The 21,014-nt window shown below is 44.6% G+C and overlaps 1 protein-coding gene across 2 annotated transcripts in view; it reads left to right on the top strand.

Annotated features, from left to right (window-relative positions):
* The window catches only part of LOC138981980 (uncharacterized), a 275,745-nt gene that overhangs the window by 241,327 nt on the left and 13,404 nt on the right, over positions 1-21,014 (top strand). Inside the window, exons 162-179 of one of the 2 annotated variants that reach the window (XM_070355180.1) lie at positions 1,747-1,934; positions 2,378-2,596; positions 3,044-3,152; positions 3,522-4,352; positions 4,689-4,838; positions 8,200-8,244; positions 8,886-9,127; positions 10,975-11,067; positions 12,844-13,239; positions 13,638-13,717; positions 14,348-14,411; positions 14,805-14,990; positions 15,387-15,510; positions 15,898-16,009; positions 16,449-16,594; positions 17,229-17,386; positions 18,049-18,204; positions 20,639-20,831. In XM_070355180.1, coding sequence (XP_070211281.1) covers positions 1,747-1,934; positions 2,378-2,596; positions 3,044-3,152; positions 3,522-4,352; positions 4,689-4,838; positions 8,200-8,244; positions 8,886-9,127; positions 10,975-11,067; positions 12,844-13,239; positions 13,638-13,717; positions 14,348-14,411; positions 14,805-14,990; positions 15,387-15,510; positions 15,898-16,009; positions 16,449-16,594; positions 17,229-17,386; positions 18,049-18,204; positions 20,639-20,831 — 3,492 coding nt within the window. Of the gene's footprint in view, positions 1-1,746; positions 1,935-2,377; positions 2,597-3,043; positions 3,153-3,521; positions 4,839-8,199; positions 8,245-8,885; positions 9,128-10,974; positions 11,068-12,843; positions 13,240-13,637; positions 13,718-14,347; positions 14,412-14,804; positions 14,991-15,386; positions 15,511-15,897; positions 16,010-16,448; positions 16,595-17,228; positions 17,387-18,048; positions 18,205-20,638; positions 20,832-21,014 lie in introns of both variants that reach the window. The other variant, XM_070355179.1, reaches the window with a different exon arrangement.

The following is a 21,014-nucleotide window of genomic DNA, read 5'->3' as shown; positions in this document are numbered from 1 at the left end:
AAAGCGAGGCTCACTTCCTTCCGTTATCTTGTCGTGTCGTCTGCGCTGTGTTTGAGTCGGTTTCGTCGAAGTTTTCTGCTTTTGTTTTTGCATTGATAAAGTACTTTAGCGCTTCGACAAGCAAGATGGAGGATGATGAGTTTTAAACTTTCTTTCGAGTTGTTTCTTGACAACAAAAAGTATGCGGAATTGAAACGAATTACCGAGGAAGATCTTCGCAATGAACTGTGTATCGCGGTGAAAAAAATGACAGTTCGTCAAGTCACAGCACAGGCGGAAGGTATCGTCCACTGGACTACTACTATCACAGAAAGAGTAGTCTTTCTGTGATAGTAGTAGTCCAGTGGACGATACCTTCCGCCTGTGGTCACAGTAAGTGCAGATGGATACAAACAGTGGCTGGTCCAGTTTAGTGAAATGACAGGACCAGCAAACATTATCAATCAATCAATCAATCAATATGAGGCTTATATCGCGCGTATTCCGTGGGTACAGTTCTAAGCGCGGGGATTTATGCAATTTATATCGCGCACATATTCAAGGCGCAGGGATTTATTTATGCCGTGTGAGATGGAATTTTTTTACACAATACATCACGCATTCACATCGGCCAGCAGATCGCAGCCATTTCGGCGCATATCCTACTTTTCACAGCCTATTATTCCAAGTCACACGGGTATTTTGGTGGACATTTTTATCTATGCCTATACAATTTTGCCAGGAAAGACCCTTTTGTCAATCGTGGGATCTTTAACGTGCACACCCCAATGTAGTGTACACGAAGGGACCTCGGTTTTTCGTCTCATCCGAAAGACTAGCACTTGAACCCACCACCTAGGTTAGGAAAGGGGGGAGAAAATTGCTAACGCCCTGACCCAGGGTCGAACTCGCTTCCGAGCGCAAGTGCGTTACCACTCGGCCACCCAGTCCTCTTGCCGATAATCTGACTGCGTAGCAAATGCTTGACTTGCTTGTCGAAGAGACACTGCGTAGAAACTGACTCAAATTCAGTGCAAAGCAAGCCAGTGTCAAAACTGGCAGTGACAAGACGTAAAAAGTTTGCGTGTTCGGAAATGGCGACCTGTGGATCTAGTCATGGAAAATGTTATTGAGGCTCATGGAAAGTCATGGAAAAGTCATGGAATTTTGTTTCTAAAAACCAGTGGGGACCCTGTGTGTGTGAGTGCATGTGTGTGTGTGGGTGTGAGTGAGAATGTATGTGTGTATGTGTGAGTGCATGCATGTGTGGGTGTGAGTGTATGTGTGTGTGTGTGAGTGCATGTGTGTATGTGAGTGTGAATGTTTGTGTGTGTGTGACCCATTGAATGTGATTTGAGAAAAGTGTAATTTAATTTTGCTTTGTAACTTCCATTCATGGTACGATTTTGTATAATGTTTTTTGACTGTAAGTATACATGACACCAGTTCGGTTCCAGAAAGACTGAAACCTTTGCCAGTTCTTCAGAATCTGAAAATGTTAATCAGCCTAACCAAAGGTTTTACAGAGGTTATGAACAGAAAGTCTGAGCAAACAAAGTCTTAAAAAGGAGGGAGTCTTAAATTGGGGGGGCTTAAAAGGGGGGTTCCACGTACTGTATTAACAAACAAGAGGGAATTGTCTGTCCGGTTGATTTTCAGGAACGTGTAAGTGTGACGATGGTTTCTCTGGTGATGACTGTATACAGTGACCACTTGAAATTTGTTATCGTTCTTAACAAAAGGGATGTCTGTCTGTTTGATTTACAGGAACGTGTAAGTGTGAGGAGAATTTCTCTGGTGACGACTGCAGTGACGATCTGACAATGGCACCTGTCATCATCCCCACACCCCGCGATGTGTGCGACACCAGAGAGTCACCGTGTCTACAGGTCACCGTCTACGGCTCCGGCTTTGTCACCTCCACTGACCTTGTCTGCTACGTTCAGCTCCTGGAGGTCAGTTGTTCTTCACGATCTGGGCTGAGGTGCACAAAACTAAACTGGGTGCCACCTAACTGGGTGGGAGAGAGAGAGAGAGAGAGAGAGAGAGAGAGAGAGAGAGAGAGAGAGAGAGAGCGTGCGTATGCTTGATAGATGTGATGTTTTATTGACTGTATCTTATTTAGGTTGACTAATAATGAAATCAGTTTTAATGTATTTATAATAAATAATGGACACATGAGTGCAAGTATGTGGGTATGTATGCGAGGGTGCGGGTATGGATGTGTGTGGTTCAGGACATGTGTGTGCAGATTCTATGTGTTTATTTATATGTTTTGAGAGTGATGTAATATCTGTGTATACGAGTCAAAAGAAAAATTTCTGTTTGTCTCACATTCAGATAAGAAAGTTGTATTGAATTGAATTGAATTGAATCATATCCCTTGAAATGCCTACAGATATCTGGCAGCGGCTTTGCTGTGAACAGCACAGAGCTGGCGGAGGTTCCCGCGGTGTTCATCACCGGCCAGGAGGTGGTGTGTCAGCTGACAGCGGTGGGTGTCTACAACGTCAGCGTCACCAATGTACACAGCACCACCATCAGGAGCACCGCCATCACACACATCGCCTACGACTCCTCCTGCTACGCCTGCACTGCCCAGGGCTGCACCACTAATGTGAGCTCATCACACATGAGATTTTTATGTCAATTATTTATTTCACTTCAATAGACGAACACTGGAAATAACTCCAACAACTGAAACTCAGACAACTTAGAGATCATCAACTGGTTAACTCTTTGATTGTGGGGTTCAGAAATGAAAACATAATATAGAAGCATTCGAGAAATAACTCGGTCTGGAGTTGACGGGTTGTGAAAGAGTGAATAGTCTTGCTTTTAGTGAGGCAAGCTTTCTACACATGCTCCCTGTCCCTGTGTTTCAGACACATCCCTCCCCTCAGTGACAGGTCTATAATGTCACGTGGAAAAGAGTATTAATTTTTTCACAACCCATACAAACATGACAGAGTTATTCCTGCTTGGACATCGTCTATTTCAAAGTTTCAGATGAACGAAATGCGAAACAGGTAGATTGTTCTAAAATCTTAAATTACTGTTACAGGCGGATGTTTGTGTGATTGACGGCCAGTGCTATGCAGATGGCTTCGTTGACCCCAACAACCCAGGTCAGCGTTGTGCCAATGGAGCTACACAGTGGACCATCATTGAAAGTAAGCATGCAAGATTGTCTGCTGTCTTTGGCTATCATAGGTAGGCGGGCATTCTGTTTCATAGCGATAAAAAGAATTTTAAAAGGACAAGAGATAGGAAAAAAGAGAGGCTTGTGTTACCCAAGTAACAATGTTTGTACTGTGGAACCCCCTTTTAAGACCCCCTGGTTTTAAGACCTCTCTTCTTTTTTCCATAAGACATAAAGATAATTAATGGAGTATGAAGTATTTTCTGCTTGTGTGTGTGCATGTGTGTGCGTGTGTGTATATGTGTGTGTGTGTGTGTGTGTGTGTGTGTGTGTGTGTGTGTGTGTGAAGTACATTGTGAGCAGAATCTTTAAATAGAACTTTTGAATTTTTTCTCCACAGAGACAGAAGTGGTGTCGACAACATACATCTTCATCCAGATCATCCAGAACATCCTGATCACAAGCAGCGCCAACCTGACAGTGGTGGGACAGCCGGCGCTGGTTGACGGTCCAACCGGCAAGGCCATCGAGCTGAACGGCGTGGACCAGTTCGTCAACCTGACTTCCACCACGGACGCCTGCATCTTCAGCCCGGCGTCATGCCGCCTGGGTCTGTCGGCCGCCTTCTCCCTGAAGGTGCTGGAGGTCAAGGAAGACATGTACGTCTTCACCAGCGGGGGGGACTCTGTGGAGGGCCAGGGCGTGGCCATGTACTACCGCCGCGGATCCTTCTTCCTCACCGTCAGCACCAAGGATCGCGAGTGGACTGTGTCCGTGACCCGGTCAGTGCTTAAGGTCAACATCTTCGTCTCCGTGGAGTTCTCGTGGAGCGTCCAGACCGGACTGCAGCTCTTGCTGGACGGTAAGGTGGTGGCTGAGACCAAGACGTACATCCGGCGTCGCGTGGTGACCGCGACCGCTTTCAACACCTTTTGTCTGGGCCGCTCCCTGGGTCTGCAAAGCACGGTGTTCTCCAGGATGGTCATCGAGGGGTGGACGCTGTCCCTCTGTACCAGACAGACGCGGGAAGCTGTGCTGCCCGAAGACACAACCACTGTTGCTACCACTACCGAGCTGCCCACCACTCAGACATTCAACACCACAGAAATGGACAACGCTACTGTCTCAGAGACAACCACAGTCACTCCAGACTTTAACACCACTGAAACAGATAACACCACAGATTCTGAAACAACAATGGTAACGCCGGTCTCCAACACAATGGAAACAGGTAACACCACAGAATTAAAAACAACAGCAGTTACTCCAGTTGCTAATTTTACTGATGCCACAAACACTACTGACTCTGAAACAACAATAGTTACTCCAGTATTTAACACAACTGACACAGATAACACAACAGACCTTGAAACAACTGTTACTCCAGTCTCCAATACAACTGACACAGATAATACTACAGACTTCGAGACAACTACATTTACTCCAGTGTCTAACGTGACGGAAACAGTTAACACAACAGACTTTGAAACAACTACTGTTACTCCAGTGTCCAATACAACTGAAACTGATAACACAACTGACTCTGAAACGACTACATTTACTCCAGTATTGAACACGACGGAAGCAGCGAATGCAACAACTGCAGTTACTCCCGTTCCCAACACAACCAAAACGGAGAATGCAACCAACACAACAACCTCAGCTACCCCCAGCTTCAACACCACTAAAATGGACAACACCAACGTGACAACGGAAGGTAAGCTTTTGCAGATATTGCTTGTTGTGCTGGCTTTTTAACTGCATTTATGGTATACTTTCTTCATGCCATATCACTTATTTTCAGTTTGTCAAACATTGGTCATGAATTACCGATTGTAAATGTTTACTTCGGTAAAATAAACAATAGGAAGTGACAGTCTTTCTGAGAATGGATTAATTAATTTATGATGAATTTCACCTTTAGAAAACCACTGTGTATGCAACAGTATACCATTGGGGAGATGAAATAGGGGTTAAGTAAGGTGCTTGACAAACAAAATAACTATTGTCTGTATGCATGAAATGCAATGTGTATTTTCTTTGTAAAGTTCTGTATGAAGAATGGATGCGTTTTCAGGTGTCAGAATGTTTTCCTTAGTATTCAACCAACTTACTTTGTTTTAAATTGCAAATAGCAATAGTGATGTGGGCTGCTTAAGACATTGGAAAAAAAAGAAATTGAAAAGGTCTCTGTAGTGCCTTCCATGATCCATTGTAGTTTATACTCATGGAGACGACAAAATGGGGTTTAGGTGTATTTAAACATCTGTTTGAGAAAGATGCATGCTTGTCAGATGTATAGTCGTAGCTGGCTAGCATTACAGTCACGGTCAGTCTGACAGAGAGGAAAGCAAAGACACAGTTTTACTTTGCGTTGCTTTACTTGACTTCCTGTAACAAAGTAACTAACACACAGTGTGTTTGTAGATATTTTAACCATCCTTACCTGAGGTTTGCTACTTTGCTTACTGCTAGCCCCCTGCCCCGCCCCCTTCATTGGTGTAAAATACCCACAGTTTGTTACCACTATAGTGCCTGCTTTAGCATTGATCATTAACTTGGAATCTGCATCGGTTTGTTAATTCTCTGGCTGAAGCTAATGTCATCTCAAAGCATACTGTCAACATAGAAACATGTCCCAGTAGCTGCAGTTTAGAGTTAAAGGCAAAGCCTATATACCTGATCATAGTTTGATTAACTCTTAGAGTGTGCTACAAACACCAGTTGCCATTTCAAGTTTATAACAGTAGCTTTAAGCAGGTGTTTTCTTGTAAAGATCCAGATGGCTCATAGCTGATGCTTTGATCTGTATCCATCTATTTGCTTTTAGGTATGCATGTGCTTCCCTACCAAGTATTTATGCTTTATTTTTTTCTGTAGACTAGATGTAACATACATTGCTTTTTATTTGCGTAGTGCTTCCCCGCAAAATATTTGTAATGTTGGCTTTTCCATGTAGATGTGCAATAGTACGTATGGTCCAGCTTGTGACATCATGCTTTTTGTGTTATAACTTTGTCAACGGTTTTCTCCTGTTCCATAGCAACAACTTATTCTACCACCAGTACCAATGAGACAAGTCCAACCACAACAGTAACACAAACAACAACCGTATCAGAAACTCAAACCACAACAACAGAGATAACTAACGCTACAGAAACACAAACAGTAGCAACCACTACAGACAATCCAACAAATGCAACAAAAACTACTACAGAAACTGCCACAACAACACCAACTACAACAGAAACCCTCACAACAATACCAACTACAACACAATCTACCACTGTAACACCAACTACAACAGAAACAACAACACCAAACACAACAGAAACCTCCACAACAATACTAGCTACAACAGAAACCACAACAACAACACCAACAACAACAGAAACTACAACAACATCACCAAACGAAACAGAAACCTCAACATCACCAACTACAACAGAAACTACAGCAACAACTGCAACGGAAACCACCACTACATCACCAATTACATCGCAAACCACAACATCACCAACCACAACAGAAACCTCCACAACAGAAACCTCCACAACAACACCAACCACAACAACAACAACACCAACCACAACAGAAACCTCCACAACAGAAACCTCCACAACAACACCAACCACAACAGAAACCTCCACAACAGAAACCTCCACAACAACACCAACCACAACAACAACACCAACCACAACAGAAACCTCCACAACAGAAACCTCCACAACAACACCAACCACAACAACAACACCAACCACAACAGAAACCTCCACAACAACACCAACCACAACAACAACACCAACCACAACAGAAACCTCCACAACAGAAACCTCCACAACAACACCAACCACAACAACAACACCAACCACAACAGAAACCTCCACAACAGAAACCTCCACAATAACACTAACCACAACAGAAACAACAACAACACCAACAGCATCTAGCAGCACAAGTGGAAGTACAACCAGCCTGATGACAGAGACTCCAACAACTGCAACTCAGACAACGACAAGATCATCAACTGGTTAGTTCCTTGAATGCGGAGTTCACAAATGAAAACAGAATAGAAGAATTTGGGAAATAACTCTGTTGGGTTTGTATGGGTTGTGATAGAGTGAATACTCTTCCTTATAGTGAGGCAAGCAGTCTACTCACGCTCTTTGTCCAAGTGTATCAGACACCCCCCTCCCTAGTGACTGGCCTATTGTGTCACGTAGGAACGTTTGACTCATTGAAAGCAATACAAATCCGACAGAGTTATATTTCCATGCATCGTCTATTTACTTCATGCGTACATGGTCAAGACTACGTACATGAATCATTTTAAAATGAGAGTTAAAGGAGCTGTTCTGGTAATTGTTTGTTTGCTTCTGTTGATGGAATGTGGTGATGGGATAATGTTAAATGCACATGTAGCTTAAATTGTTGTTTGTCAACCACTACCAAACATGTTGTATATATGTTGTTGCTGTTGCATATGCTGTCCTTTAGTAAAAAAAAAAAAAAGAATGTTGAAGCATATCAGTGTTATCCTCTGCATGATCCATTAATGCCTATTGGTGAAGGCCGCGCGCTCCGGAATACAAAAGCTTATTAATCGCATTCCCTGCTTTTGTCATGTTAGCCTGTTGGTCAAAAATGTATATCGTGTTCCCTGCATGCTACCCTCTTAAGTACTGGTGAAGAATGAATGTACATGCTACAGTCGAACCTGTCCTTGGGACCACCTCTCTAAAGCGACCTCCTGCCAACAATGACCACTCCGAAGGAAGCCTGAGGAGTTTTTCTTCTATATAATTCACCTTTCTACTGTGACTCTTTTGAACAGTCCTTTTGGTGGTTGTTAGAGACAGGTTATCCTGTACACTGTATTAATGACCTTACTCACTGCATGAGGCCTCAATGTCTACATGTAAAGAGTAGAAAATAGTTACTGTGCACTGCATGATTGCATGATTCAAAACCGAAACATGGGCCGGGTTTCACTTTTGAAAAAAAAGGAGTTATAGCTGCATGTATTTTTTCCTTGTGATTTCATATCTAATGTTAATTGTGCTTGACTTTGACCACAGAGACAACCTCTACCACCACCGCACCGCAGGCTACCACTTGTCTGGGTGAGTTAGGTTTTGTTTGGATCTGTGTTTCAGTATTTCTTTTCCTGATTGCAGCTTCACAGACCAATTTTAAGCTTTTCGTCCAACGCGGACGATTTCACCACCAACAAAACCCAAAGTGTATATTGATGAATAAATAAATAACTAAATTGATAACAGATCTGTGACAGTGTGACGCAGTAGTCCCCATTTCACAGGAGCTGCTCTGCATTGACAGAGTTGTCTCCCTGTCTAAGCTATTTACAGTAGCTCTATGTTTCTGGTACGTTAACTTGGTAGACAGCACACCTGTGAGATGTGGAGAGCTGTGTGTGATAGCGTCTGGCTGCTATTGTCACCTGGTATGCTCTTGCGAACCTTTGCGTTCATATGGCAGTTTTTACAGGGCTATTTATTTAGCCTAAAGTCACTCCTGTTTGACTGGCCTTGCCTCCAAATATAATTGTAGTGTTTTGCGGACTTGGTTACAGATACATCATTCAAAAACATTCGGAAAAGAAGTAGTGCCGATTGTCACAGTGAAGTACATGTATCTGGTTAGTTCTGTGATGACCAAGTCTGGGGAAAACATGATTCTTAGTGTCCTTTTCGATTGAGACTGTATTTGGGATGCTTTTACATTTTACCTCACACAATTTCAGGCACAGAAAACAGCTTCCCGGCCATCCCAGTCCCACCAACAGTGACGAACGCAGTGCTGTCGGGCGGTGTCAGGTTTGACTGTCAACTGCAAGCGGCAGAAGCTGGCAGCATTTACTACGTCACCTGGTCGTCTTCAGCCACTGTGCTGAAAAACGAGACGCTCACTGGCGGCGACCTGCTCGACTCGTTCGACACCACGGGGCTCCCTGAGTCGACCAGGAGATCCATCATAACCAGTGGGGTTAGTAGTTTTTCTTGGTCGGTGTACGAGACAGAATTACAAGTTGGTGTTTTTTGGGGGGCTCTCTTCTGTGGGCAGAAATTATTTCCAGGGTTGAGGTGAATGAGAAAGTTTCCAACCGGACAGGTGCCAGGCGCGGTGTTAGATTGGTTGGCATTGAGATTTGTTGTGATTTTAACGAATCAGACCCCGCGGTTTGTTCTCCCCCGTTTGTGTGGCACCCACTTTAGGTTTGTGTGGCACCCACTTTAGGTTTGTGTGGCGCCCACTTTAGGTTTGTGTGGCACCCACTTTAGGTTTGTGTGGCACCCACTTTAGGTTTGTGTTGCACCCACTATAGGTTTGTGTGGCGCCCACTTTAGGTTTGTGTGGCACCCACTTTAGGTTTGTGTGGCACCGACTTTACGTTTGTGTGGCGCCCACTTTAGGTTTGTGTGGCACCCACTTTAGGTTTGTGTGGCGCCCACTTTAGGTTTGTGTGGCGCCCACTTTAGGTTTGTGTGGCGCCCACTTTAGGTTTGTGTGGCGCCCACTTTAGGTTTGTGTGGCGCCCACTTTAGGTTTGTGTGGCGCCCACTTTAGGTTTGTGTGGCGCCCACTTTAGGTTTGTGTGGCGCCCACTTTAGGTTTGTGTGGCGCCCACTTTAGGTTTGTGTGGCGCCCACTTTAGGTTTGTGTGGCGCCCACTTTAGGTTTGTGTGGCACCCACTTTAGGTTTGTGTGGCGCCCACTTTAGGTTTGTGTGGCACCCACTTTAGGTTTGTGTGGCACCCACTTTACGTTTGTGTGGTGCCCACTTTAGGTTTGTGTGGCACCCACTTTAGGTTTGTGTGGCACCCACTTTAGGTTTGTGTCGCACCCACTTTAGGTTTGTGTGGCACCCACTTTAGGTTTGTGTCGCACCCACTTTAGGTTTGTGTCGCACCCACTTTAGGTTTGTGTGGCCCGTGTGGCACTCACTTTAGGTTTGTGTGGCACCCACTTTAGGTTTGTGTGGCACTCACTTTAGGTTTGTGTGGCACCCACTTTAGGTTTGTGTGGCACTCACTTTAGGTTTGTGTGGCACTCACTTTAGGTTTGTGTGGCACCCACTTTAGGTTTGTGTGGCACCCACTTTAGGTTTGTGTGGCGCCCACTTTAGGTTTGTGTGGCGCCCACTTTAGGTTTGTGTGGCGCCCACTTTAGGTTTGTGTGGCGCCCACTTTAGGTTTGTGTGGCGCCCACTTTAGGTTTGTGTGGCGCCCACTTTCGGTTTGTGTGGCATCCCACTTTCGGTTTGTGTGGCACCCACTTTCGGTTTGTGTGGCACCCACTTTCGGTTTGTTTGGCACTCACTTTAGGTTTGTGTGGCACCCACTTTAGGTTTGTGTGGCACAAACTTTAGGTTTGTGTAGCACTCATTTTAGGTTTGTGTGGCACCCACTTTAGGTTTGTGTGGCACCCACTTTAGGTTTGTGCACCTTGGCTCATGGCTCTGACAAAAATGTGTTGTCTCACTGTCGTTAAAAAGCAATATGTGTGTGTGTGTGCGTGCATGCATTTGTGTGTGTGTGCATGCATGCGTGTGTGCTCGCAAGTGTGCGTGTGAGCGTACATGTGTGGGCATGTGTTTATGTGTGTGCTTGGTCTTGGCAGCCAGTATGTAGATATTTGCTGTGCAGAAAAAATCAGGTAAAAGGTTTGACCAGCATTCTGTTCTCACTGATATCTGCATGTGTGACGTCCAGAATGGAAAATCAAGTCAGCTATGAAACTTACAGGTTCAGAGCTGTTGTCGAAGGAATGCACAATTTCATGTTTCTATTTCTTGACGTGCTTGAGTGTGACAAAGTAACTCTTTGTTCCAGGTGACGTGTTCCGTGCGAGCCAGCAATCCTGCACGTTGTGGTGATGGTGTGAGCCCTGCTGTCAGCACCACCTTGGATCTTACAAGACTGAGTGTAATGATCTCTTTCTCTCCTTACTTTTAACTTTGTGGATTTAAAAGCACATCCATATGTAAATCTGGTACTTATACACAGCAAACCTTAATTGTACTATTCTGTTTATCCTATATGCTGCACTTGCTCCAAATATTCCGTAGTCGAAGCGTCCAAATTGAAGACGCTTATTTTGGAACCTTCCTTCTCTTCCAAAGCCTCGTGCAATGTTTGACATCAAGGCAAAGAGACGTCACTCTAGAAAATAAAGCATGACGTGTTAGTTCTAAATATTATTTCAGAAAAAACTGCAAGCGCAAAAACTTCAAAACGTATTATACTCATAGTAAAACCACTCCCTTACACAATCATACACATCTCACTCAACACACACATCCAAATCCGCACACGTCCACACACACACATATGCATGCATGTCTTCTTCTTCATTCATCGACTGAAACTCTCATGTACACTCGTGTTTTTGCACAAGTGGTTTTTATATTTAGTCAAGTTTTGACTAAATATTTTAACATCGAGGGGGAATCGAAACGAGGGTCGTGGTGTATGCGCGTGCGTGTGTGTGTGCGTGTGTGTGTGGAGCGATTCAGACTAAACTACTGGACCGATCTTTATGAAATTTGACATGAGAGTTCCTGGGTATGAAATCCCCGAACGTTTTTTTCATTTTTTTGATAAATGTCTTTGATGACGTCATATCCAGCTTTTCGTGAAAGTTGAGGCGGCACTGTCACGCCCTCATTTTTCAACCAAATTGGTTCAAATTTTGGTCAAGTAATCTTTGACGAAGCCCGGGGTTCGGTATTGCATTTCAGCTTGGTGGCTTAAAAATTAATTAATGACTTTGGTCATTAAAAATCGGAAAATTTAAAAAAAAAAAAAAATTTATAAAACGATCCAAATTTACGTTTATCTTATTCTCCATCATTTGCTGATTCCAAAAACATATAAATATGTTATATTTGGATTAAAAACAAGCTCTGAAAATTAAATATATAAAAATTATTATCAAAATTAAATTGTCCAAATCAATTTAAAAACACTTTCATCTTATTCCTTGTCGGTTCCTGATTCCAAAAACATATAGATATGATATGTTTGGAGTAAAAACACGCTCAGAAAGTTAAAACAAAGAGAGGTACAGAAAAGCGTGCTATCCTTCTTAGCGCAACTACTACCCCGCTCTTCTTGTCAATTTCACTGCCTTTGCCATGAGCGGTGGACTGACGATGCTACGAGTAAAATGGCATTGCGTTCAGTTTCATTCTGTGAGTTCGACAGCTACTTGACTAAATATTGTATTTTCGCCTTACGCGACTTGTTTATGTGTATGACAGTTTTACTCCACCATTCAGGCAGTCATACGCTGATTTCGGGGGAACATACATGTTTTAATCTTATGTTTTCTTCTTCTTCTTCTTCTTCTTCTTCTTCAGCATTTGACGGTTGTGTAACTTATAGTCTTAGGCCTACTGATGTTATAATAATAATAATAATAATAATAATAATAATAATAATAACAATAAAACATTCATCTATAGCGCTGTTCGCCGCCAGATAACAGTCTCATGGCGCTTTACCAAAAACATTGGACTTTAAAATTCAACATTTTACATATAAAAAGTTTCCTCGTAAGAAATAACATACAAGCATTATTAGCTTACATTTCACAAACAACAACCACATACATAAGATAAACTGGCAAGTTCGGCACAGGTCTTCCACAGTTCCCCACAGTTTAGAATCTTATGTTTTAATCTTTCTCTTGTGCTCCAGGTGACACGGCCGACACAGTCGGTGCTGCAAGCGGCAACAGAGACCAGCCTGACGGTCAGCTTCAAGAACCAGGTGACGCCCGAGTTCTACTGCGCGCTGATGTACGGCCAGACCTGCGTGGTTCTCGTGGAGGTCCAGACCAGCCAGGAGACGCCCTGGAAGTGTATCGGCGGCGACCCCATTGAGGCGCTGTCGGTACGATCCCTCACCACCCCCACCAGCGATGCTGGCGATGTGTGCGGTACTCACCTGTCGTCGGTGTCATCACAGCAGGTGATGTTGAGGCCGTCGGTGGACAACATCGTACGCAGCGCGGTCAACGTGACGGTGGACGTCCGGCAGGTGGACGTGGTGGGTCAGCAGCGGGTCAACACCGAACTCCTCGACGTCATCACTGTGAGTGCGGTCCCGCCGTCGACAGATTTGTGTAGACACTAAATACAGTGGAACTCCAAACATCTGAGAAAATCAGGTCTTAAAAAAATTGGGGGGGTGGTCTTATGATTGGCGGTGTTAAAATGGTGATTTTACTGTAAACTTAATGTATATGACACTAAAGTCACATTCGGGAAACCCACCAACACAAATGGCTCACAGTTAACAATAACAAAACAAAGTAACAAGTTGAAACAAGTCTGAAATGGTGACTTCAGGCTTGAAGATTATGAGGAACTCCAAGAAGGCTTGGATCGAAGCAGTGAATCTAACTCTTTATGGAGGCTCAGATATTTAGCATGTTGGACTTGAAATATCACTGCATAAAGTCATTTAAAATCAATGTTTCTTTTTTTCAGTTGACTGTTGAAGGGTCCATGGAGACGGTGAGCTCCTGCCGGGTGTATGCTGATCCTCATGTTGTCACCTTTGATGGATTGTAAGTGCTCTCTCAATTAGTTATTTCTTGTCTTTAATAATCTTAACACTTTGTACCCCACCTATGTTGACCAACTTTTTTTTAGCCGAGACCAGCTGTGCTGCAGCAGGTCACTCAGAATTGTAGTAACTGTGTAGAAACTGTGTATCAACACGCTGGAATGCAGGCGTTAGATCGACATTACAGGAAGCGACTGAAGTGACTGTGTGTATGGATATATCCGTACCAGGTCAGATAGAGCAATATGAGTGGGTACGGATATATCCGTACCTGGGAGACAATGACTTAAACAAATGAACAGAGCGCTATATAAAGATCTGATAACAAAGGGAAGTAAGCGCTCTAAATGCATACGACAGAACATGTGTCTGTGTGTCCGTCCGACTGTCTGTCTGCGTGATCCCAGTGTAATATGTGCCCATTGCCCGCACCTCTCCCCAAAAGAAAGATTATTACAATCTCTTATCTGTACCTCATTCTGGAAAAAGAGTTTAATGTTTCCTTTTACAAAATAAAATAATATACAACAGTATTTTATATCACGGTTGTCTTGCTATATCAGTTAGAATAATGAGAATAGAAATGTAGCAATTGACTTTAGGTGTTGATGTTATTGCTGTATGTTTGCAGGACATACGACGTGATGCGTCCAGGACGATTCCTTGTCTACAAACACAAAGAGCTGGACCTTGAGGTAAAGGAAGACTTTTTGTGTGTGTAGCTCACAAGAAAAATTCATTAGCAATTTCTTTTGCACCACTGCACTACCTTGCCCTTTGGAGCATTTATTAGGGATTTCTTCACCTTTAAAATGAACATTCCAGGGTTGAAAAAGACATCTTTTCATAACTGCAAAGTGTAAACTTATTGTTTTATATAGCCCTCACTGAGATGTCTGTTTATGTGATGTTACCCTTCTTCTCTTCTCTAAACCCTCCTTTTGGTATTTTATTCACTGATGAAATGAACATCCCAGGGTTTAAAAGGCCATCTTTTCATAACTGCAACATGTAAACTTAATTATTGTATAGCCCTCACTGAGATTTTTGTTTGTTTGATTTACGTAACGCATCTTCTCTGTGTACAGGTGGAGGGCTACTTCTTCACGACGGGCAACGGGGCGTCAGCGTGTGGCTTCGGCATACGTTCAGGCGACGACGTGATCCGGGTGAGCCGGTGCGGGTCTCCCATGTCAACCAAGGTGTTCCTAGCGGGCGGCCAGCTGACCGCTCACACCAAGGTCTACCAGGAGGAGGAGGGCAACAAGATCAAGGTCAGCTGTGTGTCTGTGTCTCTGTGTCTGTGTGTGTGGGTCTGTGTGTGTGGGTGTGTCTGTCTCTGTGTGTGGGTGTGTGTGTGTCTGTGTCTCTGTGTGTGTGTCTCTGTGTGTGTGTCTGTGTGTGTGTCTGTGTCTCTGTGTGTGGGTGTGTGTGTCTTTGTGTGTGGGTGTGTTTTTGTCTGTGCGTGTTTGTGTGTGTGTGTTTGTCTGTGTCTGTCTGTCTGTTTGTCTGTCTGTCTGTGTGCGTGTGTGTCTGTCTGTGTTTCTGTTTGTCTGTCTGTCTGTATGTCTCTGTTTCTGTCTCTGTGTTTTTGCTACATGTATTGAACATTACTATGAACTCTAGCGAGAAGGGGTGATTCATTCATTTTGGTGTCTTTGTGTTTACAGGTGTTCCTTCCCACTGGGACAGTAGTTATTGTCACAGGCGATTACTCAGATATTGATACAGGTGACTCGGGTATGGTTCACTTGGAGATCAGACCGTCCGCTCTCGACTTCGGTCAGACTCAAGGTCAGTGCACACATTGTAGTTCTGTGTGTGTATGTGTGTGTGTGTGTGTATGTATGTGTGTATGTATGTGTGTGTGTGTGTATGTGTGTGTTTGTGTGTGTGTGTGTTTGTGTGTGTGTGTGTGTGTGTGTGTGTGCGTACATGTGTGCGTATGTGTGTGTGTGTGGTCTGTCTGTCTGTGTGAACATCTTGTCTGTTTGTCGATATGTCTCTGTCTGTGTTGACGTATGTTTGTCGCAAGCACACATTGACACAGGAAGTAGAAAGTTTGGTGCCTTGTTCCGTTGCAAATTGCCACAGGCTTTTAGTCTGCTGAAGGCTAGAATTCTGTACTGAATAGTTATTGCCTGGCTCACAGTGTCTTGTAAAAAAAATGTTTTGGTGCAGGTCTGTGTGGAACGTATGACGGCGATTCATCCAATGATCTGACTTCAAGGTTTGGACAGGTGTTCACCCTTAATCCTGACAAAGATCCGAACGACTTCACCGGCACTTGGGCGTGAGTCTTCCTTACATTCTTGCTTGTAAATTTGTATAAATTAAAACAACAAAGGGAATTTTCTAAACACTTCGGGTTGTCCAGGAAGTGTTCAACAGAGTTTTCTTATCTTTGCCTCACAAGTCGTTTCTCTTTTGAAGAGAAGATGATGGACTGTATCTAGCCAGTAAAGTATACGCACAGAAAATAGTGTATTTACCGGGTAGAAAGCCCAGTACATTTTTTTACACTCGTGCTCTTCTCAAGGTAGTAGCTGTACATGTCCCGTATTGCTGTACAGAGGTATGCAAATTGCTTGAAGTTGTCTGGGAACTTATCTAGCATGTTCTTGTCAGCTTTTAATCCTCTCATAATGCCGTGACTTGCCTGTGTAGTGTTACATGAAATTTTACTGCAGTTTCCTGTATAGCATTGTGAAATTGACTGGCTCTGTTTGCAGTGTGGCAGAGAGCGACTCACTGTTCGGCGGCTTCCAAGGCAGGGCCACCAGCAGCTTCACCGACACCTACTGCAGCTGTCAGCGAAACACCGCCCCGGTCTGTGCTGACTTCGGCTTTGTGGCCGAGTGCGGCGTCTCCTTCGCAGGTAAGCTGTTTGTGTGTGGGTCAGTCTTATCATAGCACAGCACAGAGTCTAACAGGAGGACAAACATTCAGTTTTAACCATTGTGAAAATAATGCTATATGCATTGCCTTTGATGTGTAATGGGTTGATCTACCAAAGAGGACAAAAGTTAAAGGACATTTGCAGTATATGTAGTCCGTTTCATCGGTCATTGATAAATACAGTCGATAACGATCACCCCAAGGACTGCCCAAAAGTGGTCGTTATTGACATGTGGTCGCTTTGGTAAGGTGAATTGTATGAAACAAAATCGTCAGATTCTTTGAAGTGGGCTGATTGGGCAGGTGGTCGTTATTGAGAGGTGGTGACTGGGGCAGATGCGACTGTGGTGACTATTCTCAAAGTGCACATGGCAGTGTCGGCAGATGGGAAATAATAGTGACTTTTATTTTGCTTGCGGCTTTATTAGGATGCTATTACCTTGCAGTACAGAAAAAACCCACTTTAAGACCTCCAACAATTGGGGTACATAAGGGGTACATCTTGGGTACATCTTGAATTAGAGGATCTTAAAGGGGAGGTTCCACTGTATTCTATCACATTCAAGTGTGCTGGTTGTCTAGACAAAAGCCATGAGTGTGACTTGGTTGTTCAGGTACGGACATCACACAGACGCTGGTTGAAGACTACCAGCTGAACCAAGGCTTGCAGCAGACACAGCAGACCCAAACCAACACCGCTCGACGCAGACGTCAGACCACCTCCAACACTAGAGAGGTCTTCACTTTCGACCCCAACTTCACTGATCCTGCCGTGAGTCAGCCTTTCTCTGCTCCTGACTTGAGTGTGATCATTTGAAAGTGTACAACTTTCAGTCCTAGCACCTGATGTTTATTTTACTGGATGGCTATAACGTTTTTGTCTGAAATCCCCTGTAGATGCAGGCAGAATACAGGTATATGCACACACAGAAACCACCCATGTCTTCATACACACAAGGTTTCACAAGGTTTGATTATATAGGTTTTAACACTTTCTACCCCACCTATGTTGACTAAGGTGGTTTTTTAGCCGAGACTAGCTGTGCTGCAGCAGGTCACTCAGAATTGTAGTAACTGTGTAGAACTGTGTATCAACTCACTGGAATGCAGGCGTTAGATCGACGTTACAGGAAGTGACTGAAGCTAACAGTCTGAGCGGATATATCCGTACCTGGTCAGATAGAGCCATATGAGTGGGTACAGATATATCCGTACTTGGGAGACAAGGAGTTAAACCTATAGCGCTTTGAAACTTATCAAACATCAACAACAAAGATTCACTCAAAATCACCAGGACAAATGCATGTACCAATGGATTTTATGCTACATATGGCGGATACATTCTTGTTCTTGTTCTTGTTCTTAATAGTAACAGAATGTCCAGACGTTGACATGCATGGCCTGTTTTGTTGATTGACACGGTGTGACTTTCAGAACGCCACCTGGCCTACAGCAAAGGGAATCACTGAGGGCCAAGCCAGACAGCGCTGCGAGAATGCCATCGTTACCTCTCCTGTGTACAGCACCTGCTCTCAATTCTCTGCCGACAACTTCACCACTGAAATCAACAGCTGTGTCAGGGACATACAGGTCAGTGTTGATGCTCACACCTTCTCTTTGCATACAGGCATGCACACACACACACACACACACACACACACACACACACACACACACACACACACACACACACACACACACACAACACACACACACACACACACACACACTGTGACACACACACACACACACACACACATACACAGAGGCATGCACACACACACACATACACAGAGGCATGCACACACACACACACACACACACACACACACACACACACATGCAGGCATGCACACGCACACACACACACACACAAGCACACAGGCGTACACACACACACACACACACACACACACACACACATACAAGCACATAGGCATGCACACACACACACACACATATGCATGCACACACACACACATGCCGGCATGCACACACCCACGAACGTGCGTACACACACACATTAATACACATAAACACATGCACAACCCCCTATACACAAACACACACCCCGTACACACACACACAGGCATGCACACACACACACACACACACACACACACACACACACACACACATACAAGCACATAGGCATGCACACACACATGCAGGCATGCACACACCCACAAACGTGCGTACACACACACATTAATACACATAAACACACATACGCAACCCCCCACCCCCTATACACAAACACACACCCCCTACACACACACACACACACACACACACACACACACACAGATATACACTACTCACAAAAAGTTAAGGATCACTATGAGAAAACAGGTGCTCAATAAAATCACAAAAAGTTAAGGATCACTATGAGAAAACAGGTGCTCAATAAAATCAGTTCGCTACTGTTATTTATTTCTCAGTCAAACCAAATTGTTATGAATTCTTGTTCAGCTGTAAGTGGGCGATGTTGTGTTAGTGGAAAAATTGCACGGGATTCTCTACTACTGAGCTTGGTAGCAAAAGAAAAAGCGGAAACTTGCGAAAAAGGACCTTGTTTTGGACTGTTCAGCCTGAACACATTGCACAAGCCACATGGAAAAACCATTATGCACATGCAAGCACTGCTGTCTATGTGTGAGATGCTGTCACTTGCTTGGCTTTTTGAGAAGACATACCACCAGTATTAGGCACTATCTGACAATGCCTCCATGACGAAAATTGAACGAGTTTGAGAAGGGACGAGCTGTTGCATGGTTCCAAGATGGTGTCCCCAAGCGAGAAGTGGCCAGGCGACTTCACGTGTCCATCTCGGTCATTGTCAGACTGATTCAACGTTTCACAGCCACTGGGAGGGTCCAGGAAAGACGCAGACCTGGGCGACCAAAGAAGACAACTCCACGTGAAGATCGTCTCATTGAACGACTAGCCTTGCAAACAAGAACAGCCTCTTCCAGCATTATTCGAAGGCAGCTGAGGGTGGCAACTAACACCAACATCAGCCAGCAGACCATACGGAATCGCCTTCATGGGTTTAACCTCCGTTCTCGTTGCCCAGCTGTACGGCCACGCTTAACTCCAGCCCATAGGGCAGCACACCGCGCCTTCTGCAGACATCACGTGAGGTGGACACGCCAGCAATGGTCCCAGGTGCTGTTCAGTGATGAATCACGCTTCAGCCTGAACCACAACAACGACCGACTGAGGGTCTGGAGGCGCCAAGGGGAACGCTACATTGACGCCACTGTCCAAGAAAAGGTGGCCGCCTTTGGTGGAGGTTCTGTAATGGTCTGGGGGGCCTTCAGCCTTCACCACAGAACACCCTTGTTTCATGTACAGGGTAACATGACTGGCCTCCGATACCAGGATGAGATCCTTCGACAGCTGGCTGTGCCTACACTGCAGCAGATGGGACCGCAGGCTGTCTATCAGGATGACAACGCTCGCCCCCACAGGGCAAGGGTGGTCAATGACTTCCTGCAGCAGTCTGGAGTCAACAGAATGGAGTGGCCAGCATGCAGTCCCGATCTCAACCCGATTGAGAACCTCTGGGATGAGTTGGATCGCAAAGTGAGGAGCAACCACCCCCCTCCCAGGGATGTCCAGCACCTCTACCAGATGCTGCAGGCTGAGTGGAAGGCGCTTCCACAGAGGATCTTCACCACCTTGGTCAACTCTATGAGGACTCGCTGCGTCGAGTGCCAGAACAGCCAGGGCGGTTACACGCATTACTGAACTTTTGGGAGCATCTGAATGCCATGTCTTGTGATTTCAACGACTTTGTGAAATTAAATTTCGATACGTACACACTTTGATAAAATGTACAGACCAAACGATTGCTCGAAATTGAAGGAAATGTTGTATCGTTATCACTAAAGCATTGAATTTAACGTTTGCCAAATACCAAAGCATTGGCTTTCTTATTTGGAAAGTTATGAATTTGTGTGCAAGTGATCCTTAACTTTTTGTGAGTAGCTTAATAACACAGTTCCTGATCTCTGCACAGTTGATGGACGACCTGGCGTGGGTGGACGCGGCGGTGCAGACGATACAGGAGAGATGCGGCACAGACATCGCCGTCAACTCCAGCTTGTGGCAGGATCCCAACCCTACGTCAGCCAGCGTCACCCCAACACTAGCCACCATCCTCCAGTCGCTCTGCCCCAACCAGTGCAGCGGCTTTGGAAGCTGCAATGATGGTGAGCATGGCTTTTTCTTTTTTGTTGAGCATGGCTTTTTGTTTTCTGTTGAGCATGGCCTTTTTTCCCTGTTGAGCTTTGCCTATGGCCGTTTATTTTCCTGTTGAGCATGGTCTGTTGTTTTTCTGTTGAGCATGGCCTTTTGTTTTTCTGTTGAGCCTGGTCTTTAGTTTTTCTGTTAAG

Source organism: Littorina saxatilis, linkage group LG12 (genome assembly GCF_037325665.1).
Source record: "Littorina saxatilis isolate snail1 linkage group LG12, US_GU_Lsax_2.0, whole genome shotgun sequence".
Taxonomy (NCBI): Eukaryota; Metazoa; Mollusca; class Gastropoda; order Littorinimorpha; family Littorinidae; genus Littorina; species Littorina saxatilis.
Note: the sequence above shows the minus strand (reverse complement) of the source record. Positions and strands in the feature narration are given on the sequence as shown.